The sequence below is a fragment of the Brachionichthys hirsutus genome, chromosome 3, assembly GCF_040956055.1.
Source record: "Brachionichthys hirsutus isolate HB-005 chromosome 3, CSIRO-AGI_Bhir_v1, whole genome shotgun sequence".
Taxonomy (NCBI): domain Eukaryota; kingdom Metazoa; phylum Chordata; class Actinopteri; order Lophiiformes; family Brachionichthyidae; genus Brachionichthys; species Brachionichthys hirsutus.
In genome coordinates this window covers 7,188,115-7,214,956 of record NC_090899.1, presented here as the reverse complement: position 1 = coordinate 7,214,956, position 26,842 = coordinate 7,188,115, and the positions used below count along the sequence as shown (strand labels likewise).

Below are 26,842 nucleotides of genomic sequence, written 5' to 3'. Positions count from 1 at the left end.
CACAATCATTGGCTTTCTTTGCTGGATTAGTCGCTCTCGCTGTCGGTTCCAATACCCATTTATAGTTATTTATTTAGAGCTTCTTCTTTGTTTCTATCCATCTCCAAAAAAAAACCATTACTGTACACTAATCTGTTTGAATCAGCTGGAGGTTACACAATATCCGTCCGCGTCCAGCCAGCTCATTGTGTAACACGTTATGTGGATGTTTCAGATGACGCCTCAGGAAAGACGATCCTCAGTGAGAAGATGCAAATTGTTTTGTGTATAAAGAAGGCTCTAAAGCCTCCGCAAAGGAAAATGAAATCTCCTTACCATATTTAAATTAGTATTTTATCTGTTTGATTAGTCTCGTGTAACTCGTGAGCACACGGACGTGTTTGTTTTTGTCACCATTACTGAAGGTGTGTGCTGGATATAAAACCACGTCCTTCTGTTGACATCCTCTTCCTCCACCTCTCCACGCACCGAAAGATGCTCCGCGCTCGGGCTGGAGGAAAACAAGCTCGGCAGCCAATCAGCGCGCTGCTTTCTCTTCAGCATCTCGGAGGCGCTCAGCCGTCGAAACGGACCACAGCGCAGCGCAGCAGGGAAACGGCTCCGAGACTCCGCGACGCGCAATGATGGTTCTGTGATCTGGACAGGGACGAGAACGACGCCAGGTGATTACAACTGAATTAACCATCACTAGGTCATCCTTGTTGCTTGTTCCGGCTCATGACGGACCTGCATGTGCGTGACAGCCCACACAGATTCATGCGTCTTGTTTTCAGGTCCGCACGCTTCATTAATTAAAAACTCTCATTACTACAGAATGTGCATTTTAAGCTGCCGACGTGTCGCTCCTCGCTTTGCCATGTGTATTTTATATTTAAACCTGCTAGTCTTCTTGCACCAGATGCGCTCTCAACACACTGATCACGTGGACTGTGCATGTGCGGATCTGTTAATTGCAATTTCATGTAACACGTTTCATCTGAGACGCGCTGGGTTAAACAAGCAGCTGCACGAAACACGAGCTCCCCCCCCTCCTGTGTTTATCTTTGAAACGACGGGAGCCAGACTGGAAGCTTCTCTCATAAGAACCATTATTACTGGTTGGTAAGAATGACTGACAAGTCGTTTGGCCTGTGGCTGCAGCCTTCATTTCGAGCTGTTGGTTTGCATGCAGCTAGTTACATAATTACGCATGAAATTATAGGATTATTCCCTTCTTTATTAGTCTCCTGATTTTATTTAAATCATGCTGTTAATGTTAATAAATTGATTAATAGGAGTTTACTTAAATAAATTAAATTACATTATTGTATTATTGTATTATTGCTTGTAAAAATATACCAGCAAAATGTGAATCGTGACGGCATTGTTTGGTTTGTTCAAAGAAAGAATGGCTAATGGAGGAAGTATGTTTCTTTCTTTCTCCAGCGTGGTTTCAAAGCGCCGTTCTCCCCATAGGTTCAATTAGGTATGCATGAGAAGAAGACGCAGTCACTGAGTTTGTCCCAGATTTCACTGGTTTCAATGCGCTGGTTCAAAAGCCTTTGGGTTCTGTCACAAACAATTAATATAAGAGTGTAAATTATGCTGTTTTGTTTGTGATGGCTCAGATTCAGTTCAAGTTTTTAAAAAAATATAGAATGTTGTTGGGCAAAATCGATTGTTTCGTTTGACAGCATTGTCTTTATGAGACAAAACCAAAGAGAGAATTGAGCATTCTGCTCTTAAAATTAGAGAATAGTGGCATTTATTTTCCCCTCTGACTTTTTATTTTCAGTATTTGTGGCAAAACAATTGTTGGACCATTGATATTGAGTGGCATGCCTTGGGAATGACATTTATATGACATTAACTAGAAAGAAGAATGTACTTTCTCTCTGCCAATGCAAATGTCACTCAAACCTCAACAGTCAGAAAATAGTTTCCAGGTTACGTTAAAACAAACCCTTTGATGAGATCATCAATCATTGCATTATTGCACCATGATGTCATCATGCTGACGTTTCTTTACTTGGATGTGCTTCGTGCCTTCATACCCAAATCAAGAGATCCCACCAACCCACTCATAGCATATTGATCACATGTTTATCATCAGGAGTTTATGGGTTGTCTTGTGTGCATCCATTCTTAAAAATGTAGTCAATTCGTCCTTGGCCCAAGATCAACCACTTGAAAAAGTGTAATCAAAAACCACTAAAACAGTTTGTGATATCAATAAGATATATATTTTTTGCAAATAAGCAAACAAACAAACAATAAAAGGTGGGTGAAGGCATCCTCCAAAGCATTGGCAGAGGTAATTAAGTGAGGTTACACATAGTCTGGCTTCTTTAAATATTTAATTGGACTCCACTCAGAGCTAATTTGCTGCCAGCTCCTGAGTCCTCTCCCCATTTGAGTCATGTCACCGACTCCTGTAGTCTCTGGCATCACATATTCCACACAAATGTAGGGTTGCATAAGGATCCCTGGGCTTTCTTTATACTGCCTTATATAAGCGAAAATAACCAGCTCGTTTCAAACATTTTGTTTGCACAATGTTCGCCAAGATGTTTGACTCACCGAGAAGCGAAAGGGTGTAGGGAGGACCGACAGAGACGGCGAGGTGTTGACCTCAGAATGCTGATGTCATGTCCTCTCTCCTTGTGTCTTTGGAGGAGGGCTAAACTGGGAAATTAAGGGCTTGCATTTAGTGATGTCAGGTTGTATAATCCCAAAACAATGTTTGTGCCATGTGGAAGGATATAGCCTCTATTTGTCTTATTCATTAAAAGCAGCCATGTATTTGCCCATTAGCTGCTGTGACACACACACTTACTGGTTTCTATGTAAAATGTAAATATTTAAGTTTCACAAATATATGGTTGTTAGAGTTATTTCTAAACAAGCTCAGTGCTATAGTTTATACCATGTTGGACATTTGCTTGGGACTATTTTCAGTCGTGGATCAATACGCCTTACTGGATCGGAGAATGTTTACTAGTGAGCGATTTGCCTGGTTCCATAGTGTAGTGGTTATCATGTCTGCTTTACATGCAGAAGGTCCTGGGTTCGAGCCCCAGTGGAACCATCCACTTTTAGGGTTGCTCTGTCACATCACAGCATGAAAGGTCCTGTTTGGGTGGAGTTTCTATCTTCTCTCCGGATTCGCCGCAGCTTGAGTGAATTGATCGCTCCAAATTGTCCGTAGGTGTGAATCATTGGTTGTCCTTTGTGTGTCCCCGAGTTGTGCTGGGACACACAAACACTCGTGACCCGCAAAGGCAGATAAAGCAGCTGCAGACGAGACGAGGTCATTAATAATAATAACAACAATAATCATGCTGTTTTTAATGACAGAACGCACCTCCCAATACAACTGTGTCATTGCAAATCAAGATATGTTTTATTACCCTTTTGATTGTTCAAAGAGAACCCAGACTCACGCGTTCTCTCCGTGTCTGTCCGGGTCTCCTCTTGGACTGTTGCCGTAAATGTAATTGGTTTATCTTGTCTTCCTGGCAACTTGGTGTATCCCACCTCCCGCCCAAAGCCTGATGGCATAGGCTCCAGCCCCCCTCCGGTAGATGGAGGTCAGGCCGTGAAAGGACACATCTCTCAGAACAGTGCCATCATTTTGTGAGTAAAACATTATTGGCCAAACTAGCTGTTCGTCACGATATTTGCATTTTCCAGTCTTCCAGCCTGCATCTCGTCGTCGTCTGGCTGATCTCCTCCCTTGTGAATGGATAGAATGTTCCAGCCATCGCTGCATTTTCTCACTATGAATAGACGCAGTTTAAAATGGGTCAATTTATAGTTAAAGCACTCATCTGTGCAGTGTGTGTGTTGCCAGAAGGCGAGTGTATGTAAGCATGCTGCCATCCAGCCACAGATTTGTCTCTCGAGATCTGCCCTTAACCAAATGGCTTCTCGGTTGTCTGTGGCAAAGTGGGGCAGAAAAAAAGGCGCAGGACGACGCTGTGCTGGTTGATTTTTTAAAAACTGTATCAGAGCAGGAATTGGTGAGGTAGACCTTTGCTTTAGAAAATAACCTGCATTTGATCCTTTCTGTCCAATCTATAGTGTGTTATATAAATAAAAACAACCTGTCAGAGCACGACGTTTCCCTTAATTTGGTTTCCACTTTGTGCCAACAAACTGCATTAATGGCCTCTCACACATTTTGAAGATGTGGTTTGAGAGGCTTTGTTTGTTGTACTAAGGACTTGAAGCCCTTGAAAGTGCTGACTATAAATTGGAGGAGCAGAGTGAATAGATTTCTTTGTCGGTGCGAGGCACCAACAGAAACACACAGCAAGCAGTTGATCCGTTTGAGGATCTGTATCACCGGTGAAAGCCGTTAATGATGAAACCTCAGAGAAAAGGGTCCGAACCATCCGAACGTAACATCAAAACACAAAGCCGGTTTTTCTGGTTTGTGTCTGGATGTGACGTTGCCTACTAGACGTAGCTCAGAGAGCATAAACCTCTGCCAAGGCAGCTCAGTTTCACCGTTGTGTCACTGCACCTGAAAGCAATAATCCCATGATCGTTTGATCCTCATGATGTGACTCCTTGAGCATGAAAAATTACCCCTACATTTTGGAATCACATGGGTTTCATTATTAGGGATTTGTTAGGAAATACAATGACTAATGATGGTTTCCTTCAAGATCAGCGAAGTTAGAAGAGTTGACAGCTTTCATATTTCTTCTGACATACTGAATTAGAACAGTTTCAACTAAAGTGATTTTTAAGTTTGAAATATCATGTGTTGTCTCACACATGTGAGGACTTCTCCGTGAGACGTAGAAATGTTAACTTTCTGCATCGCCATATCTGGATCCAGATCATACGTTGATGTGTGCGGTCGATCTCATGGGAATGTCATCCTGGCATTTCTGTCCAGGCGTTGTCGGAATCATTCGTGAAGTCAGCATCTCAAGGAATCTTGAAAATTATAAAGACTGGTCACAGGATCAATAATTTTTTTAATCCTACTTTTTAAATGAAAGGGTCTGCATGCTTTATTATATGTGTTGTGAAATTCAGTGACTGAAATATAAATTTCATTTCGAAATGTATTGGAAAGTTTTGATAATTATAATTGTAGCAAACTTAGATTTTCCATGAACGACTGAACTCTCTTGTGGTGCTGTGGAAACACAATCAATATTAATTCTGTTTTAAAGATGAGAAATAAAGTATTGAGGTTTCAACAACCTCAGAAATGATGCAGTTTATCTTGGCCCCAAGTCCTTGCTTACGACAAAAGCCCCATCATGAATCGTGGTGCTCTGCGATGTCACCGTGTGTGTATGAGTGAAGAACTGGGACAAAGGGCTCCTACTGTCTCCTGCTCTGAAGGCCATTATTCACACACATTAATATTCTCTTCTTTTCAGCTGTAACAACTGAAATCCTGATCATAAAGTACTGCAGTGTCCATCTCGGAGCTTTTGTACCATTTAAGTGTCAACTGGAGTTAATAGGGATCACATTCTTAATTGCTGGTCACAGGGTGAGGGAAACGGAAGCCTTGACGTGGTACCACTGGGGGAGCATGACACTTTGCTAGCTGGAGTACTCGCGTTTGCCCGGAGGACACGGCGTCTCTTTCTGGTTTGCATCTTGTTTGAATCCATTTATACTTCAGCAAATGCAGCTAGTGGTAAATTACTGATAGATTTTGTTTGGGAGAACTTTGACAGGGTCCTTTAAGTATGCTGAGCTAAGTATGGGAACAGCTGAAAGGTGAGCAGAGCGCCATCACTTGCTACAGATACATCAGGGTTACATTATCTTTAAATTGTTTGTTTGTTTTTTACTTGAGGAATAATGTTTAGAACTTCATTTGGTTCACTGAGGAGGTGAAAAGCTGCTGTTCTCCTCATCGGGGTGGAAGTCAGGGTTAGGTTTCATCTATATCCAGAAGAAAAAAATCTATATTTTTGGCCGATATTGCATCTATAATGAGTCCTGAATTATAGTGGGAATTGTAATGTTGATGATGTAATTTAGGTTGTGGTATTGAACACAAAAGATTGTTCATCTACATCTGTGATTTTAGACTTGGCTATGTATGTGTCACAATGCTTTATATATATATATATATATATAGTATGATGGAATACATTTGGCCTTTATCACAAAGCATTGCTGCTTTGGAAAGTGCACTTAGCCTTTTAGTGGAATGATGCACTTTGTGTAGTGCTGCTTTTTTTTTCTTTATTATACCATCCACTCACACTGCTCACCTCCATTCTCATTTTTTCCACAGCACAAAACTAAAACAAAAGTCAGCTAATCTGAACACTGCACCGGAGGAACCACATTTGTGCACAAGCATGGCAGACCAGAAGTAAGTTTCAGAAGTCATCCTCACCTCACAGTTTGTATATTGGTTCCGATCCCAACCAGTTTGACCCATCTGCTCTCAGGCTTCTTGATTTGTGGGCCTTGGAATTCCAGATCTATTAATATCTGGAAAATGTGAGCAGAGAAAACACAGACAAAGACAGTGTAACATGCTGTGTCTTGCTCTTAATGCATTAAGGCATGATGCACAGTGCATGCTATGCATGCATATTACAAGTCACACATGTAGAACAGGATTACATCAGATTACATCATCTGCTAGCAATCCTCTTCCTCCTCAGTGGTACAGTCTGTAATTAAACAGCTCCTGTAGCTTTAACTGTAAATCTTCATCTGAATGCTCTAATATTATCTATTATGACTGCTCTTCTTGAACCACTTTATTATTACAGTGCTTTTATATACAGACCTCTTGTAATTACCTCCACTGAAAACTGCTATTCCTCTTACATCACACGGATGATGATGATGATGATGAATATATTTATTAGATAGAATGTTAGAGTACAAGTACAGTCAAACAGTAGCATGTATTACAGTACAAGTACAGTCAAACATCCTGTCTAAGAGGAGCATTTCAAAAAAGTCTTGTTTCCGTTGAAAGTCCTTAGTACATAAATCATCGACATTTAACAATACCAATAAAATAAAAATAAATTACTCAATTAATGCAAAATAACAATAAAATAAAAAGACACATATTATGTACAACGTAAGTGGACAAAAAAGGGGGTGGGAGATTGATCCGGAGAGAGTCGTGATGACTATCTCCGTTTCTGTCCCCCTGAAAGGTGAATCACATGATGATGTAGCCCCCATCTGATCACATGATGTTGTACCCCCCATCTCTTTCTCAGAGACAACATAGATGACTTCAAAGTCCAAACAGCTAAACATCCTAACATGGGATCAGCCCCTTTGCGCCCACACAGCGAACATTCTAAAGACCGGATGTCCAAAAGGCTTTCATCTGACTCTAATGGGACCAGCGAAGGTGGCGTGGGCTCGTCCACGCCTGTGGAGTTGACCGCTTTGGAAGAGTCTTTTCGCCGCTTTGCCATCCACGGCGACACACGTGCTACCGGCAAGGAGATGCACGGCAAAAACTGGTCCAAGCTCTGCAAGGACTGTGGCGTGATCGATGGCAAGAACATCACCCTCACTGACGTGGACATCGTCTTCAGCAAAGTCAAGTAAGAAAGGCGCCAAATATATTGTAGATTTATAGCCATATATTGTCAAAACAAATGTCAAAAGGCCATTTCTGGGTCGATCTGGGGTTCTGTTGGGTCTGATTTAGTTAACATTATTGCACGCAGCCGGTCAATAAGCATGGTGCTGCAGGATGGTTTTCTTTTCATACATTGTTTACTACATTTCTGATGCAGCAGCAGAAATGAGTGCAATATTTTTTTTGCCAGATCTCCATGCCTTAAAAGCCTCTGAAGCAGTGCAGAAATGGAAGCATCGCGGTTGTTAGAATGGTGCACATGAAAACTGTCTCTGGACAGAATATTTTTATTTTCCTTTTCACGGCTGATCTGGGTTTTCAGTCTCTGGCAACATCTTGAGCTCACGCAAGCGAAACAGGCAGTCGCCTCTTTTTTGCGGACTGACGAGGCTGAACTGTAGAAATCAGTTTCATGGGCGTCTGCACAACTGAAACATTAAGGGAAATTAGCATAAGCTTGATGAATTCAACATCAATAGATAAATATTTCCCAGTTTCTAGGCAGTGTTCTGGGAGATGCTTTTGTGTTGGCTCAGAAACAGAAGCCAGAGCAAAAGGCCAAGATGGCTCATCTCTTGTCTCCTCAGGCTGGACTGATTCATGCTTTACTGCTTGATTTAAGTGAAGCAGCATCTAATAATAATCCGTGACCTCAATATTATTTCACAGAAGAATGTCTGTACAGCTGTGCTTACATATACCAAGTGCTCTGAGCGTCTGCAAAAACATTATGATTGATAATATCTTCCTCGCCGGCTCAAGTGTTGCAGTATTTGTGGGATGGTATTTCATGTACACAAAAACAACCGTGGATTTCTCTTTATCCAGGTTTAAGGTTGCGAATAAAGATTTGCTCTACTGGAAGGCATGGCTAGAAGCCACTTTTGATTGCATCCACTGCCGGTGTTAGAGGCTGTGAAAAGATGTCTAACTCATACTGAGTTAGTGGATTTCCCATCTTCTCCTGGTGTGGAATCAATCTCAGTCACTTTGTGTACACACTTATAAGCAGAAGATTCCAAAATGATTTTTAGCGCTATTCTTCTGTTGGAGACTGTGTACAGAGTATTTCAGGAAAGTATTTGTACAGAAGCTATTTAAAAAAAAAAAAAAAAAGTTAAAACTCTGATCTGTTTAATGCGGCTTTTAGTTTCTGTTAAAGAATCGGTACCAAACAAATGTCAGGCTGTGGCAGGAAGTGGTCGTCAACTTCCACCTGCTGAAGGCACGCATGTGGCTGAGGAAGCTCCAGAATTGATTTGCATGTTTGTGCTTGTCAGGCTGATCATAAAATGTTCATTGCATCTTTGCACCCCCGAAAAATACTTCATATAGCAATGAAAAAGACTAATTTCATTTTTCTGGACTTTTTTTTCCCCCCAGACTGATGTCACCCACATCAACTCCTTCACAGTTGTCATGGCAATGGGTGCTCAGCCAAAATGTCTTCAGTAAGACTCGAGTTGTAATGGGATTTTAGTTTATTTTCATCACGCTCCATTGCTGGGCAATATTAACAAAAGTGCTATCAATGTTGTGTAATGCTTTAAATGGAAATAGAGCTCCTCGGCACACACGCTGTGCATGGTGAGTCTGTGCAGCGTTGGGGGGGGGGGGGGAAGTTGTGCAAGTCTGCAGGCTGTCAGGAAGGATTGCGCAGTAGAATCAGGAGAGCATGTGCAGAGCATGTCGTGTGTGCAGACACAGAAGGAACAGAGGCGCTGACTGGGGGAGGGGCTCCTCTTCATGTATGGTAGTTTGACTCCCAGGCCTGATTGAGCTGCGGAGGGCCAACACGCCAGAAATGCAGCTCTCTGTTTTCCTTTTTAATCAGCGTCAAAGCTTTTTGCGTTCACACACAAAAAAAGACATGTCTTAATGAGCCCTGGTTAATCCCACTATGGCTGAATGAACTCTAATTTATTGTGGGTAGGGAGGTCTGCTGCACCACATTGCTGTGCTGTCAGCTTCCTTGGAGCCAAAACACCATAAAACGTGTGAGCTAATTAATTACCATCTTTTGCATTAAACAGATGGTGTCGCATCCATATGGGTCATGTTATGTAAATAAATACCAGGTCAGCTGCTTGAAAGGAAGTTCACTCACTGTTACCCAGTGTCTACAGATTCTCATTGACTGTTTTGGTACTTAATTAATTGTGTACATTGGCTATTACTTTTTAGCTCAGTATGGGGCGATCTGCAGAGGTCAAACATTTATCATCCTCAGAACGACACGGCACCTGGAAGTCCAGCTTCCCTCTTGACAAACGACAGCATGGAACAGGCATGGAGGACTGGCGCTCTCAAATGTTCTACAGCACTGACGGATCGCCCAAACAAAACAAAAAAACAAAAAAAATGGCTCACTGCATGAGTCAAATTAATAATAAACCCAAACATCCCTGTTTACTGCTGCTTGTTGCCATGGCGGCAGGTTTCCTGGCTTTATGAGCTGTTGTTGAAGTGATTTATCTCCACAGTGATGACTGTTTGTGTTTGTGTAACTATGCACTTTTAACATGGAAGTGAAGCAGGCTTGTAGCCAAACAACTGGAGCACTCAAGGCAGGAGAGTGAATGATGACGATGATGATGATGATGATGATCTGTGGCATGGTGCTGGCGGTTACAGTAGTGCAGTTTTACCTTATATATGAGCACGAAGAGATTTAGAAAGTGAATGAGAAACACTTTGATTACTGAAGCTGAATACAATATAATACAAACTATGAACAGACAATCCCACATATAGCCTACAGGTGTGTGTCTGTCTGTGTATGTGTGAGTCTGTGCCGTTGTTATGACAACAGCAGAATGCTTCGAGACATTGGGAGACATCCAGTGAAAGTTTTCTCATCGTTTATCGCAGCAGGATAACATCTCCACGCTGTGCATTCCACTTTGAAGTGTCCATTTCAGCTTTTAAGCTCTACCCAGAGGCTGTAGAACAGACCAGACGCACATCGAGTTTTTCTATCCATTGACAGACTGTATTGTTGGTTTGGTTTTGTGCACGTTAGTCCCATGTTTATACTTTTTTTTTTACACCCCTCAACTTTTCAGGAAGAAATCCTGTCGCAACATCACATACGACGAGTTCAAGGCCGCTATCGGAGAGCTGGCCAGGAAAAGATACAAAGATAAGACGGGAGAGGAGGCCGAGGCCGAGGTCTTCAAGCTGATCGAGGGGAAGTCACCCATCATTGCAGGAGTCACGGTAGGACTCGAAGCACGAACGTTACTCACGTCACAGTGGAAACCGAATAAACTCAAATGTTTTATAATCCCCTTCACAGAGAGCCGTGGCCTCGCCGACTGTGAGCCGTCTCACAGACACCACCAAGTTTACAGGGTCACACAAAGAGCGGTTCGACCCCACCGGCCGTGGGAAGGGAAAGGCGGGGCGAGAAGATGTTGTCGACACGTCGGGATATGTCTCGGGATACAAGCACCGAGGAACCTACGAGAAGAAAGTGAATAAACCCACCCTAGGAAAACCCATGTGAGGGAGAGGATGAAAAAAAGAAAAACATTTGATCTAGGATAATTTTCTATGGAAAGAGTCCTCAAACAAAGCACAAAAGAATAGGATTTCATATATTTCTCGCCCATCTGTTTTGTCCAAGTGTGTGTGTGTGAGAGAGAGTTTTGAGTTCCTCTCTTTGTGATGTGTGAGAACTGGAAATCTGTTTACATCTATTTTTACTAAGTCGTTACCAGCTGGTACGTTCCTAGCCGATCGCAAATTACTGCCAAACAAAAGGCACAAAGTGCTACGCTTCGCATATTGAAGCTTCGTGTCAGGGCCTTATATTTATCGAGCACAATTGAACAAAATGGCAATAAAACAAGAGGCAAGAGTTTTTTTGGAACGTCATGGCACTTTTCAATCGAAATGCTTCCATTCCCATATTACCCTGAAGATTGTAAATTGATTTTGCAGTTTCAGTGACAATTTGAACAATATTTTGGCATAATTATTATGAATTAAAATTTATTTTGGAAGGTCTTAATTACATCTTAAGTGCTTTTTATTTTTCTGCCATCCCCAGTTGCCGAGCTGGATAAAAATATGTTTGTTTTATTCTACAGGATCATTCAAACATTTTTTCCTGTCCAAGAACAATATATTGTGCATTTTGTCCAATTTGTTTCAAATTTGTTTCCAAAATTCCTTATTATTTTTTAAGCACGACCATGTTATTTTTGGTTTCATTTAGCTTGTGATATTTAAAACTTAAAATAACTCCTGCTTTTTTAATTTCCCTGCCTTCAACAAAAAAAATCTTTTTTCTTGCTGTTCTTACTAACCTTGCGCCTCCATTCCCCAAAAAAAACATTTCCTAGCACCCTTTTTAACTTCAAATTCGTAAAACAGCTGAATAAGGAGGCTCTAACTCAGTTGTACAAGATTGTATTTTTAACATTTTAATTTCCTCTTTAGATTTATATACTGTCGTTCTAATATATTTGTGGTAAGATTGTGTATATTCTAAAAAGCTATAGCCACATGGCTTAATTTATGACACTGGCTTCATAAAAGTTGTTATTTTCTGTTGCTGTACTTTGTGCATGTTATGTATAGTGCAATTGATTCAGAAGCATATAGACGACAGTAGGAGTTTGTTGTGTCTTAACTGAACTGCTTTGCCTGCTGTGACGATAGACTACTGGACAAACTTCCAATATTTTCTTTCTAAAATATTAAGTGATGAAACTATGAGGTCATGATTAAATAATTTGCTTGAAATCAACCTGTACATGTACAAAGTCAGCAGTGCTATTATATTTGTATGTTAGTAAAGAAAATGAAATGACCATTTAATTCTACTGTCGTGCAAGGCACAAATTCAAGTGAGAACAAAAGCAGGGCTTTACTGCTGTATCTTCACATACTGGACGAATTTAAGGGAAGACTGCAAATACTATTATTTTGCAGAATATTTTTCCAGCAGTGAGTTTATCTGGCGTCACGCGTTACCTCTACCCTAAGCCGATGACGAATCATGCATCAAGTGCAGAACTAGCAGCTCTGAGTGTATTAGTCTTAGTCTGCTGCTGTATCTGATCTGTCTCCTGTGCTTAACGCCAAATATTGTGCACCTTTCATGTGGAGGAACAATATTGTCCCCCCCCCCCCCCCCCTTTTAAATAACTTTTAATGTACTATTGCACCCCAGCGCATGCAGTGTGTTTTTATTCCTGTTCTTTGGGCCCCTTAATGTGTTCATGTTTTGTAGTGCAATACTGAAATTAATAAAAAAGAGCACACCGCTAACCTCGACTGATTCGGTTATAAGGTGTCATTCAAACGACGCTTTATATTATCATGACATTTGCAGGAACACTGAAAATCCCAATCAGTAGAACCCACCAGCGACCAGCGACGTTCAAATAAAAGCAAAAGATGCATTCACTTTATGTATTAACAGCCATGTCTAGCCTGGTTTGCCAGGTCTTGCATTAGTGCTTGTGTGTGTGTGTGTGTGTGTGTGTGTCTGGTTATCCAGCCCCAGGCTGAGGTATAAACACAGCACACAGTGCAGCTGGAATCTGGATGTTACTTACAAAGCAGATGGAGACAAAGATGCCCTAAAAAATAGGGCATCCACAGAGAGAAACTCAATGCAGCCACTGATCCAGGAACAGATTTTATTTTACCCCTAAAGTAACATAGCAGTTTTGTCCCAAACTATTTTCACAACCGCTGTTTACATCAAGAAAAAAAGTCTTTATTGACGTATCTTCTCAAACAATATCACTATAATAGACAAGGAAGAGCTTGGAACTTAAGCCAATCTAAATGTGCAAAGTAAAAATGAATAATAGTCTTTAGCTGCTGGGCCTTGAGCTAATCTAATGCGATGCTACACACAGCCCGACTTTGTACTTCTCTTCATTCAGGTTCTTCTTTTCGTTTCCACATTTCCTTTCAGCTCGGTGAGGAAACACTTGTTTTCAGCCTCCTTAAAAACCTGCAGACAGACACACACACACATACACAAAGACAACAACAAACCATTACGGGCTGATTGTAGATGCGAGGATGGGTACATATCTATACCTGTGGCAATCATCACAAATTCATACCTTTCTCAGGCTCCTGGACTTTCTCACGCAACTCCCCAATCTCTCGCCTCAGCCCCTCCACTTCAGTCTGAACCTCTAAGCAAAAACAGAGTGAGACAGTTTTTAAGGAAAACAGTCGACACATTTTTCTCACATTTCTCCGACCCGCATTTACGCGCACCTTTAATCCGAGTGACTGGTGAACTTCTAATCATAGAATTGAGATACCGGCCTTCCAGCCTGATCAGCTGTTTCTGGAGAGACAGGTTTTCCTCCAACACGGTCTTCAGCTGCTCATTTAGTTCCCCCTGTAAATACAATAAATACAGTGAGCTCTGGACATCTAAAGCTTGATATTATTATCAGGTGCTTCGACTCACAGCTGCACTGCGGGCTTCCTCCCGTTGAGCAGCGACGTAACGGAGTTCCGCTCGGTTCTTTTCATCTTGCGCAGCAAGTTGGAAGGTCAGCGCATCGGTTTGGCGTTTCAGTGTCCTGACCTCAGCCTCCTGACTGGAGACATCACTTTCCATCATAGAGAGGACGTGGACCGCCTGAGCTGCAGAGAGGAGATTCGTTGTCTCGTGCTCCTGAATCCGTCACCACATCTTCCAAAACGTCGACTCACACAGGAAGTTCTTGTCGCGATGCAACGACCTTTCTCCTGTCCAGTATTTGTCCACAAGGTTGAGGAGCATCTCCAGCGGTTTCCTGTAACTACCCTGCGACGAGAGAGTCAGAATGAATAATGATCCGTTCAGTGTGTGAAATACTGCTGAGACTGCAGGAACTCGCCCGTTTTCTCTTTTCTTCCCGTGGAAGGCCGGAGCAGCCCTCTGTCTTGTTGAAGCTACAGTAAGTCAGTCTCGGAGGATGCAAAATGGGATTCGAGGGGCCAGACAGCTTCAAACCTGGCCGACGAGCACTGGGAGGACAGACATTACTAAATGAAGAGCTGTGGCCAAAACTTTGATCTGCAAAACAATTTGAAGACATTCATTTATTACAAATACAGAATTTGTGGGGGTATATAGTTTATATTATCAGATTGAGCTCTTACCAGGATTAGGGGTGAAATGTCCCTGGGCTGCTTGTCTGCTTGGTTTCGGGAGAACCTTCTGCTCTTGTTTTCCAGGGCTATGTTCCTCTACATAGGGGTCAAAGGTCACCATTGGCCTGCCCGCCACTTTTCTCTTATGAGAAGGAATCCTTGGATGCGGCGTGCTGGACTGTTTGAAATCTGATCAATTACAAATGACACAATTAAAAAATAATATTAACTGACCTTTAGACAGTCCAGTTTCATGATTGAAAATCAATTGCCCTCTGGCTCCACCTGGTGGCGATAATGTGACAGTAACTCATTTGATTTGACTATTATCCATCCATCCATGTCCTTCTGCTTTTCCACTTTGCGGGTCACGGGAGTTGCTGGAGCCTATCCCGGCTTGCTATGGGCGAGAGGTAGGGTACACCCCGACTGTGTCGCCACACATAGACAGAGAACCATTCATGCACATACACAAACACGCACACACTCACAACTACGAATAATGTAACCCATTCACCTAAGCTGCATGTTTTTTTGGAACTGGTAGGGAAACGGAGAACCTGGAGAAAACCCAAACGGACACGGGAAGAACATACAAACCCCGCACAGACAGGATTGGAACCCGGTACCATCTTGCTGTGAGGCGACAGCGCTAACCACTATTTAAATACATATAATTTAATCCTATGTTCATCTACCTCTAACTACCTTCTTTTTACAAACAAATAAAATGAACATATTTAATAACAGTTACATAGATTTTTCATCTATGTAACTGTAAAATCACCAATGACTCACAAAGGTTCCATGATAGAACCCGCTACAAGGTATCACAAAGGTTCCGTGATAGAACCCGCTACAAGGTATCACAAAGGTTCCGTGATAGAACCTGCTACAAGGTATCACAAAGGTTCCGTGATAGAACCCACTACAAGGTATCACAAAGGTTCCGTGATAGAACCCGCTACAAGGTATCACAAAGGTTCCGTGATAGAACCCGTTATAAGGTATCACAAAGGTTCCGTGATAGAACCCGTTATAAGGTATCACAAAGGTTCCGTGATAGAACCTGCTACAAGGTATCACAAAGGTTCCGTGATAGAACCCGCTACAAGGTATCACAAAGGTTCCGTGATAGAACCTGCTACAAGGTATTGACCTCGTAATAAACCGCCAGCATGCATTTGACGAATTCTAAATCTCTACAAGACAACGTAAAGAGAACTCCCAAGTGTTACCATATCTTTTGAGGGGATATCTGACGATGGATCTTGTAGTTCCCTGTAGAGTAAACGCAAATGCAGCATAAATGATGATATGAATTTACTGCTGAGAATATTGCTAAACAGTCAAATAATAACCACCTGCTTCGGAGTAGAACTCCTTTGTTCTGTAAAATCTTTCGATTCGACCCCACGAGGTTCTGAAATGCAATATTTTGACATTGATAGAAATTCTCAACAAAAGGCGAATTCAACAGGTTAGACTTTGTTTTTCAGAATGACCTTTTGCCTCCTTGTGAACAGAATCAGAGAAGGTCTGAGCTTCGCCTCGGCTTCCAAGGCTGGATGCAACAAAATTCAACACAATATCATCGGTGTCGTTCAAGAGAGAGCGCCTCTTGGTGATGCGGTTCACTGCAGCCAGTCTCGGATCAATACTCCTGGGAACCACAAACAGTAAAGACACAAGGAATATATGTTTAAAAAGACAAAAAAAGAGCAGAGTGCTCCTATCATGGTGATATCCTTCCAGTCACCTAAAACTCTATCCTGACCCTGTTAGGTTTATTGTTTAATTTTCATTGTCACATAGTGAAAATTAAACAATAACCCCCCCCCCCCCCACACACACACACACAAACACACACAACCCATGTTGAGGTGAGCATCACTTATTCAGTCGACCTTTGTCCATCAGGCTGACTGTCAGATGAGCTCCTCTGTTGAGGCCGAAGGTCAGAAGAGAACTGCATTATTGCAACTTTGCGTTCGGTGTCTTTGACGGAACAGCCATCTAGAGAGGAATGGGGGGGGGGGGGGGGGCATATGTAGTCACGTTAGAAGCTGACATAAATAAAATGCATAATCATAACCCGCACACGGATCATGCCCTTTCCTAGTTTGCGTAGGTTGGGCATGCCGTGCACCAGGTGCAGGCGGTAGCTTGGATGACTTTGTGTGAGCGGATTGAGCCGGAGGTCCAGCTCGATCAGCGCCGGGAGCTGATCCAACTCCTTCACGTCTTCAAGGGCAGGAATGCAGTTCCGGTACAGGATCAGCCTCTGCAGCACTTTTAAATGTTGCAGCCCCTGGAGAGGAAACATGATGGATTTAAAGAAGTCGTTCTGTCTACTCTCACTCCAAACAGCTGCAACACGAGTTTGTAAAATGCGTGCGTGCGAGAGACGGATGGGTGACGTAATAATCATGCATTTTATTTGATTTTTGAACATGTTATGCAGCACGATGCAAGTCCCACCTTAACGGAGACGAGCGCATTGCACGAGAGATCCCGAGACTTCAGGCGGCGGAAGTTGACCAGTGCGTTTCCCAGATTCTCTAATCTTCTCCTCACACGTTCCTGGGAGGGCCAGCGAACTGACGTCACCTTTAAAATATGAATATATTCAGGAGTGATTAGTGCACTGCTTTATCTAACAGTAGCTGTCTGTTGTTTAGCTAACGTTAGCTCACATAGAGAATGCTATCAAAATATCTAACAGAACAAAGCTCAACGCGACCAATATAAACTATAATTCATTCCTTTACATTAGCATGGGATAGCATTACCGAGATATATGTGTTTTAAGCGCAACTTGTCCCGTATCCATTGCTCTGTTAATGTTGTTAAACACTTCGCCGCCATACTTTCGAACTGGAGGTGCCTTCAATGGCTGGGAAAAGAAATCCGTAAAACTAGTTCATTACCTTCAACTAATATAAACAAATAAAAATGTATATGTAAAAAGATAAAGTCCGGGTACAGCATTGTTTAGTATATTTGTTTGATCAAACAATGAACAATTTAATTGATTGATTGTCAGGGTTTCGCTTTAGTGACGGACATGTTGCGGTGTGTCTGAACGTAACAAAAAGGCATGATTGGAATGCGGAAACTCTGCGCAGTAGAGTAGCCGAACTAGTCACGTGTCAAAACAAAGCGCTGGCGCAAACCCCGAAGTTTGGACTTCGCCATGTTTAGCTACTTGTCTTCATGGAAGACCGGATTATGTACAGTTTAAGGTTTTATTCTTCTCAGTAATGAACGTTCTTAAGAGCCAGCGGCCTCTTTCCCCCTTCATGGACGGCTGGATGCGTGTTTAGAATCAATGGCGTCCTTTACACCCGAGCGGGCCGCGTTCTGTTCCGACATTATTTTGTGTGTTGTTTCTCTGCACTGTTCTTACAAACTCTTTAAGGTACGTATAATTCAGTATGGTGGGGGTGATTTAACGTTTCTGTGAGTATTGATTATGTGACGTATCGTATTCTTAGGACAAAAATCAAAATAAGACAAAATACTGATTTTAAATAATAACATTTTTATATATTTGATAACCTTTCACTACTTGAATGAGTTTTTTTTTTTTTTTTTATCTATTCAGTGTTTTGCAGGTAAATTGCAGTATCTTGGCCTTTGATTTCAGTAATCCATGTATGACATTCCTCTCTGTGTCATCTTGCCTCTCTGCAGCATCACCGGGCTCCTTCGGTCGGTAACTTCCTGATTGGACTCTCTGCTGCCCTTTGTTTGTTACTTCCCTCGCACAGCTCACGCCTCGCCTCTATCCGGAGGGAAGCAGAGTGGGCCGCTGAGGTTCTGGCTCCAGCACTGGTTTCCTTTGACTTCCTGTGGCTGAGTGACGACCACAACACGGCACGCATTCTCCTGCTTGGCTCCTGCCTGCTGCTGGGACTTTGTGATTGGCTCTCAGCGGACGCTCTGGCGGTGACGACATGCTGCATGGGCCTGTCTTCCCTGTCCTGCTGCCTGACGGTGTGTCTGTTTGCAGGAAATGCTTTAGGGGCCTTTGGCGGTGTGACCCTCAACCTTCCATTACTCATAGCTCCAAGGGTCAAGTCGGTCACTTTTGCTGCACTCCTGTCTCCAGCTGCATCTGAGAGACTCAACAAATGGCTTTTAAAAGGTTTCATGTCTTTTGGCTGTTGGGCCTCCACACAGGCACTCCAAAAATATCTGTTGGATGTGACTGATTGTTGTAACATAAGCATGTTATAGGAGCTCTGTATAATTACTGAGGATGTATGTGTGAATGAATGTATGTAATGTGTATCTAAATGTATAAAGAAATAACTATTATTAATGAAGTAATAAATTATCAATGAGCATACTGCACACTATTCATTCATCTTCTGAACCGCTTTATCAGTCAGCGGGTCGAGCTGGAGTCTATCCCGGCCGTCAACAGGCGAGAGGCGGGGTTACACCCTGGACAAGCCGCCAGTTCATCGCAGGGCCAAACGTACACAGACAATCATTTACACGCACATTCGCACCTACGGACAATTTAGTGTAACCAATTCACCTAATTTGCATGTTTTTTGTGGTGGGAGGAAGCCGGAGAACCACACAAATTTGCAGGTCCACTGTGATCTTTGTTAGAACCCGATACATCTCATAACCGCCCGAAAATGACAACTGCAAGCACCAAATGGTCCCCAAAGCACGATGGGTCTTAATTCTGTATCAGTCGCTCCACTGCGGTGGATCAGGCGTCTCCACTGAGCATGCTCAGCGCAGCGTCAGCCTCCAGACGGAGCGAGGAGGAGAACAGGGGTGGGGAGAACACAGCAGAGAGGGAGTCACAGCGGAGCAACACACAGCGCTGCTGTAGCAGCTCTGAAGACGCGGACTCGCATCGGAGGATGTGACATTGACAGCACGGATGGAGTGTGAAAAGGGAATTCAAACGACTGCAAAGTCAGGCTTCCATCACCAAAGAGGAGACGATATGTGATAAGGTAAAAGAGAAGAGTTATTCATAACGGAACGGGGCGACGATTACGTGAGAAAAACGGGCTGAACCGCTTGGGAAGTCGACATCTCATTTCACTTGACTGTTGAATGTCTGTTTTCTTTATGATAATTGATCTGTCCTCTGCAGGGACTCCCGGACGGCGTGGAGATGTACGCCTTCTATTCCCTGCTAGTCTACATATTCTACACCGTCTTCAAGAAGGAAGAGGAGAAAGGACCTTCCTCAGATGTATGTCTATCCTCAGAGATCCCCTGAAAGCATTGCCATGCACAAAATATGCCTTTTTCATTTGTCTTACTGTCTCACCCTCAATGCACGACGCTGTCCTCAGGAGCCAGGATCTGTTTCCATGGAAACAGGAGGCAGAAGGAAAGATGGCCACACCTCCAAAATGGGAAATAAGGCTCATGCTCGGCTAAGCGACTCGAGTGAGTATTATAGTCTGGCCATTAGGCTGCGGCATGAATAATAGAATAAGAATGACAGAACATCCTTTATTATAACTTTGACTAATTAATTATCACATAAATTCCTTTGCTGTCTATTATTCATGTGATCTAATGTGATTATCTTCCAGGCAGTAGCAGTGACAGTGATGAATTGTCTCTTAGTGATGAAGATGAAGAGGATGGCCCTGAGATTCCAACATGCACTCCTCTTGCTGCCTTTCTGTCCTTCAAGCAGGAGGCCGAGAAGAGGAGATCCTCACAAATCCAGCCAGAAACGACAGCAAAGGTGACAAAACTGGAATCACGTTGTCTGAGCTCAGGCTTAACTCATGAACACAAAGCAGAGCTTCCCCAAATAGCAGCAGCTGCAGTGTTTCTAAACTCTGTGTCTGTATTTAACTCCATGCTGCCCAGGTATCGGAGTCCCCCTTGGTGGTGGTGATGTCCCACTTGCTGTCTTTTCTGGAGCAGTACTCCCACTTCCAGCAGCTGCAGCAGCAGGCCGACCAGTACCGGATCCAGCTGAAGAGGCACCGAGTCCAGCACCGCCGCCAAATGAAGGCCCTGCGGGCGTCCTACCGCCAGCGTCTCAGAGATAAGAACAGCATCATCGGCAGCCTGGAGGACGCCATCGGCCAACAGCGGACACTTAGTCCACTGAATGAGGGTGAGGTGATAGAGGAGGAGGGCAGAAGAAAGAGAGAGTGGGGGAGGGTGAAGTGAAGGTGAAGGAGGCGATGGATTTACATTTCCATGCAAAGTAGTGCGGCTCCTTTAATACTACATAAAATGTGGATGTGTTAAAAGGAGAGGAAATAGCACAGCACACGCAACATGAGGCTTCAGACTGGATGAGATCATGTGATGTATGGATTTTATACCCCACTGTATAAAAATGCAAGCAGGATATGAGAAAGAACTCATTAAAGAGAGGGCTTTCTTTCTAAATTCAATCAATTCTTAAATTAGCGTTTCACATTTTTGCTCGCCAACATCATTCTTTGAAGTAGGGCTCCAGCTTTCACCCGATTAGAGAAGGATACCGTCCCCAGCACAGGCTGACTGGATTTATTAGTGTGTTGGTGTGTGTGGAGTCGGCCCCAACAACGCTTTAGATGTTGACGTCTGCCGCGCTCCAGATCCGACCAGATGGCCCTGTGACCTTGGAGCGTCAGAGAGTTCTGTTCTACATCATGTGTCAGTGCATGTGTGCATCCCGTTAACAAGCGCATGACTTCATGTGGACAAGATCAGATCGCTGCCCTCAGGCTTGGTACTTGGATAGTGACTCCGACTCTCTGTCATGAATAAAACATGGATGAAAGTGTTTTTTTTTTTATTCCTTGCTAATGCACACGCAAGGTGCCACGTGTACTTGTGTTGGGCTAAAGATAGCCAGAGTCCATCCCAGCATTGCAAGGCTGTTTGGTTTTGTTTGTTGACTGTAATGCGATATGCAGGTCGAAGTGGAAAGGTAAAGCTGTGCCTCTTGAATGTGCAGCATTGTGCTGTGTTGTGACATTCTATTCAATATTTAATTTGAATGAATGGCTGACGCTGCGCTCGGTGGTCATCCATCAGGAAAAAGTCAATAGCTTCAAAGCATCTGTTCTTCAGATGTAATTAAATTTGCTCAATATGCTGTTTTTACACGTGCGATGCGGATTCAGCAGACATCACGGCTCATCCACATTTCACAACCTTGCAAGCGCGTTCATGTTTACCTCATGTTGCACAGATGCAGCCTTTCCTCCTCATTTTCTTCTTCCTGGCACCGACGCCATTGTGACAGCAAACAGCAAAAAAAAACCTGACACGGCCTGCTGGCACAATTTGCATAAGGCTCTGCTGTGAAAATGAGATGTGGCAGATGGAGGAGTAAGAAAGCAGTGTGATATGTTTGCAGCTCAGTCTAAAATGATATCAGAATACGAGGGGCTTGTCTTATGTCCCATAGATGAGTCCAGCGGTGATGCGGGGACAGAAGCTGGGCTGCACAGGCTGGTGGAGTCTTTGAATGGCCTGCAGGGCGAGAGGAGCAAACTGAGAGGAGAACTCCGTCTGCTGCACTCACAGCTGGAGCAGAGCGAGAAAGACAGACACTCCCGCGTACAGGCCTTTCAGCAGCAGGTATGAGCTGCATACGTTTTATCAATTCATTATGAAATCACCAGAAATAACTCACGGCCTTAGAGAGAATTTCTATTTTCTGTATTCCTATTTTATGTCCATGAGTAGCGAGTGAGCGAGGGTGTCATTCTTTGTGTGTAAGACGGAGACGCACAGATACTGACCATAAATCCCATCATAAATGCAGGATGCCTCTGTTGTCCTCTATCCCTGGGTAGTATATTATAGACAGTATAATGGGACAGTTGCACATTTTTTATGTGACACTGTGTAATGTAATCTGCGATATCTTCATAGCTAGAGGTCTCTAGTACTGCGTTTCCTGCAGACAATTCTTAACAAAATGTCACACAATTACTGCATATAGCGTCACATGTAAATGATCTAACATATTCTATTTTCTCAAACCAAATTTAAGCTGTTCCATTAACTTGCATAGATTGATGAGCTTAAGGGTTGCATCGAGGAGCGCGAGGAGGAGCTGTCGAGACTGAGAACAGCCACCGTGAGTCTGTCTTTCCAAGCCTTCAGGATTTCTTCCAGTGTATTCCCGCAAACACTGAATGAAATACCATGCTGTAAAAATAGCAAACAGCCATATCCATAAGGATACACTGTATATGTGAGAACTACCCATAGCACTGCGTTTTCATACAACTGTGATTATTATTATTATTATGCTGAACCTCATCTTTCATTTTCTCAGGGGGCCACAGACTCAGAGAAGCGGGTTCTGTGTCTGTCAGCGGAGAACGAGAGTCTGAAGCAGAACCTGAGCCTTACCCAAGGCCTCCTGCAGCAGCTGTCGACAATCCCCTCCCAGTCCAGCACCATGCTCATCAAGGTGAGACACGCCACAGCGGTGCGGCCGCTCGTAACGTCGAACCCCCATTTAACTCGCTTTGTTTAACATGCTGCGATGCGATAGGAGAATGAAAGCCTCCGCAGCAGAGTGCAGCAGCTGGAGACGACCCTACAGCGGCGTGCTGAGCAGCTGTCACAGCTGGAGCGACAGAGCGACCAAAGTGAATGGAGGAGAGCAGAGGAGCTGAGGAAGCGAGAGAACAGGGTGACGGAGCTGCAGCTGGAGTTGGACAAGGAGAGGGACAAGGAGCCGGTCGTTAAGGTGAGACGCGTATGAAAGTAGATTCTAAAGGGAAAACGCAACAAAAATACACGTGGCCTCTTCTTCTTTCTATCAGTACATCACCCAGACTGTGGAGGTGGAATCACCTGCCACATTAAAGCATTTGACTAAAGCCAGACACAGGAATGAACTGCTGTCTGAAAAGGTGTCTACTCAGAATGTGCGGTGCAAACAGCTGGAGGAACAAATGAGGAAGTCTGACGAATACAGCTGCAACCTGCAGCACAAGGTAAGAGAGGCCGCAGACTCACAGGCAGAGGGGTCGGGTTTTTGGAGGTGGGAGGAAACCCACACAGACATACGGACATACAAACTCTGCTTTGAGGCGACCGCACTACCCACTACGCCACGCCTCTTCAGACATCCAGATCAAACTCATTTTAACTTTAATTTAAAACATGTCTCACCAGCATATTTGGCACATAAGCCATAATTAAGGGCTTTTGAACAATAGTGCGCCATGAAGACACTAAATGTGCAACAGTACTCCAAGTCTTGCTGTTTGCTGCAGGCGTCCAAGAAGCACAGACCCTCAGAACAAATAGAGACAGTAGACAAAGTCCAGAGGGGTGTAAAGGAAACGCACTGTTCTCAGACAGAGCAGGTGATCAAAGAACAGAAAATCAAACGCACTCGGAAAAAGTTTCCACTTCACTGGAGGAAATTCACAACTTGGATCAATTCCACTGACAGATGAACTCATTACAAAGCTGGACCTGCACAGATAGAACCGGCCCGGCTGACAGAGTGACTAATTGCTGTGCTGAACCTCTTACAGATCGCTGCCTATGAGAGAGAAATAAGTAAACTGAAAGAGGAGCTGCTGAAGGAGATTGGCCATTTAGAGGAGAGGAAGGAGGAAGCTGTGAAGGCTGCTGCCAACTGCTCGGCGGAGCACTTTCAACATCTGCAGGATCAGTTCTTCAGTGAGTGTCGCCATGTAATTAAAGAGATCATGGTGCTCAATGCTAGAGAAATACTCATAATAAAAAGAAATCAATCAATCAATCATCTTTAAAAGTGTTAACGTTTTCAGGCCTCCATGCAATCGCTGTCATGTTGCCAGAGATTCAGAAATAGTGCTGCACACAATTCTTGTAACAATTTTTTTTCAAATTAATTAAACAAAACACAACATATTATATTGTTTCAATGTTAAACATGATGTGTTGGTGATTTAGAGAGGTGGAAATTTGGAATCATTAAGGAGACTCATGTCAGCACTTTTCAATCTTCGTGATAAATTCAGATAAACGACTCAAACCTTTACGTAATTGCAGATATGAAAGTGTTCAGTCTTCCCATTTAACTTAGCCAGACAGGAGATAAGGGGGATTTCCAAGACCTTTAAAAGTACTCCTTTTAAGGTTGTGATTCTACATGGATTTTGATTTTTGTCAGGCCTGCAGAAGCGTCTGACCGCGCTCCCTCCAACTTTACGATCCATGAATGCCGACTACAACAGTCTGAGGAGCCAGGTTCGAAACTTCTCTGCATTTTATGGGGCAGCTATCAACGATGCCAAAAAACAGGTTGGTACAGTGACATCACACGTTATCCGAATCCAAACAAGTAAGATCTTTTTTTTATTTCTTATTTTTTTGCTGGCTTTTGTGTTTCACCAGATTTCAGCCGTAATCAATTCGATGTCAGAAGCCAACAAAGATCTTCTCGAGAAATATCGCAAGGAGGTTGCACTGCGCAGGAAGTTACACGAGCAGCTGGTGGAGCTTAAAGGTGTGCAGAGAAACAAGCCCGCTGATGAAAACAAACACGCCTGTCGTGAATCAGGTGCCCCTTTGCCGTCGTAGGAAACATCCGAGTGCTGTGTCGTGTGAAGCCTGTGCTGAAGGAGGACCAGCATGAGGAGGGTCAGTCTGTGGTGGTGACGACAGACCCCAACAACGAGTCCTCGCTCAGTGTGCTGAACAAAGGAAAGGGACGGATCTTTGAGCTGGACAAGGTCTTCAACCCTCAGGCTGCACAGGATGAGGTAGGAAAGCAAACAGAATATCCAGGAAATTATGTCAAAAACAAGACACTTACACCCCCCCAATCAGGTCTTCCAGGAGATTCAGCCTCTCGTGACATCCTGCATCGACGGCTACCATGTCTGCATATTTGCATATGGGCAAACTGGCTCCGGCAAAACCTATACCATGGAGGTATTCTCTGTAGTTTTACTTTGACACACTTATTATCGCTACGGAGGGGTGATCTACGATGCAGACTGCAGATGGAATATCATCTCATTTTTCAGGGCAATGTTGAGAACCCGGGCATCAACCAAAGAGCCCTTAAACATCTCTTCAGTGAGATCGAGGAGAGGAAAGATATGTGGTCTTATACAGTCACTGTCAGCTCTGTAGAAATCTACAACGAGGTGCTGAGGTAGAGTATACGGCATTATTATCCTAATAGGGCAACTGACCCGACTAGAGAGTTTGTTTGTGTTATTGTTCGTGTGTTATATTTTGGATCTCAGAGATCTGCTGAGTAAAGACGGAGAGAAACTGGACATAAAGATCAACCCGGATGGAACAGGACAGCTGCATGTGCCCGGCCTCAGGATCACTGAAGTTAAGAGCTTTCAGCACATCAAGAAGGTGAAACGCTGTTTCACTCAAATAACTCAAATACTTCACGTCAAAACTTCATTTGAAATCCTCCACCTATTTATATATTTTTTTTTTTGTCAAGATTTTAGCCACTTCCCGAAGAAACAGGATCACATTTGGCACTCAAATGAACCAGCACAGCTCTCGCTCCCATGCGCTGCTCTGCATCACAGTTCAGGGCACTGACCTCGCGACCGGGTCCAAAACCACAGGTCAGTCTCAAAGGTTGCTCCTTGCATGCATAAATGAAAAGCAATATTTCTGGAGTTGTACCCTCAAGCAGAAAGGCTCCAATCACTAATCATACTTCACCGTTACACCGAGTTAACATTTGTCTCCCCAGGAAAACTGAACCTAGTGGACCTGGCTGGCTCTGAGAGGGTATGGAAGTCTGGTGCAGAGGGAGAGAGGCTGAAAGAGGCTCAGAATATTAATCGCTCCTTGTTGGCAATGGGGGATGTAATTCAGGCGCTGAGAGCGCGGCAGACTCATGTCCCTTTCAGGAACTCCCGACTTACGTACTTGTTACAAGACTCCCTGGGCAAAGGCAGCAAGACTGTCATGGTGGTTCAGGTGAGATCGCTTCTCCGAGGTGTGGCGTGTGTTAGTATTCCGACTCTTTTAAGTCTTTGTTATGAGTATTTCCTATCTCTGCTTTAGGTGTCTGCTCTGGAGAGCAACGTTGGGGAAACACTGTGCTCACTGAAGTTTGCCCAAAGGGTGTGTAAAGTGGAACTGGGTCCTGCAGCCAGGAAGATCGAGTCTGGTGGCGGCCAGTGCGACTGA

General features: G+C 43.5%; 3 protein-coding genes and 1 non-coding gene across 4 annotated transcripts; 3 read left to right on the top strand and 1 right to left on the bottom strand.

Annotated features, from left to right (window-relative positions):
• The first annotated feature begins 602 nt into the window (after positions 1-602).
• Positions 603-11,100, top strand: LOC137917087 (tubulin polymerization-promoting protein). Its single transcript, XM_068759974.1, has 5 exons — positions 603-662; positions 6,260-6,340; positions 7,215-7,550; positions 10,654-10,807; positions 10,887-11,100. The coding sequence occupies exons 2-5, from the start codon at positions 6,327-6,329 to the stop codon at positions 11,094-11,096; spliced, it is 714 nt and encodes a 237-aa protein (XP_068616075.1). The 5' UTR covers positions 603-662; positions 6,260-6,326; the 3' UTR covers positions 11,097-11,100.
• trnav-uac (transfer RNA valine (anticodon UAC)) lies at positions 2,995-3,067 on the top strand. Its single transcript has one exon. It is a non-coding gene; the product is annotated as a tRNA-Val (tRNA).
• Positions 11,101-13,442: 2,342 nt separating the features above from the next.
• cep72 (centrosomal protein 72) lies at positions 13,443-17,578 on the bottom strand. The gene is given in 15 exon segments (XM_068760538.1): positions 13,443-13,565; positions 13,681-13,755; positions 13,841-13,967; positions 14,040-14,218; positions 14,288-14,381; positions 14,455-14,633; positions 14,714-14,899; positions 15,949-15,991; positions 16,075-16,133; positions 16,216-16,373; positions 16,618-16,726; positions 16,823-17,021; positions 17,192-17,269; positions 17,271-17,320; positions 17,503-17,578. Coding segments are annotated over 15 exon segments (1,620 nt in total). The 3' UTR covers positions 13,443-13,557.
• Positions 17,579-19,859: 2,281 nt separating this feature from the next.
• si:ch211-257p13.3 (kinesin-like protein KIFC3) lies at positions 19,860-26,842 on the top strand. The gene is made up of 19 exons (XM_068758047.1): positions 19,860-19,940; positions 20,044-20,140; positions 20,290-20,447; positions 20,576-20,828; positions 22,119-22,291; positions 22,731-22,796; positions 22,998-23,135; positions 23,220-23,417; positions 23,494-23,667; positions 24,217-24,364; positions 24,840-24,970; positions 25,064-25,175; positions 25,250-25,431; positions 25,499-25,603; positions 25,699-25,829; positions 25,924-26,044; positions 26,139-26,268; positions 26,400-26,629; positions 26,717-26,842. Exons 1-19 carry the CDS (start codon positions 19,860-19,862, stop codon positions 26,840-26,842), a joined length of 2,754 nt encoding a protein of 917 aa, XP_068614148.1.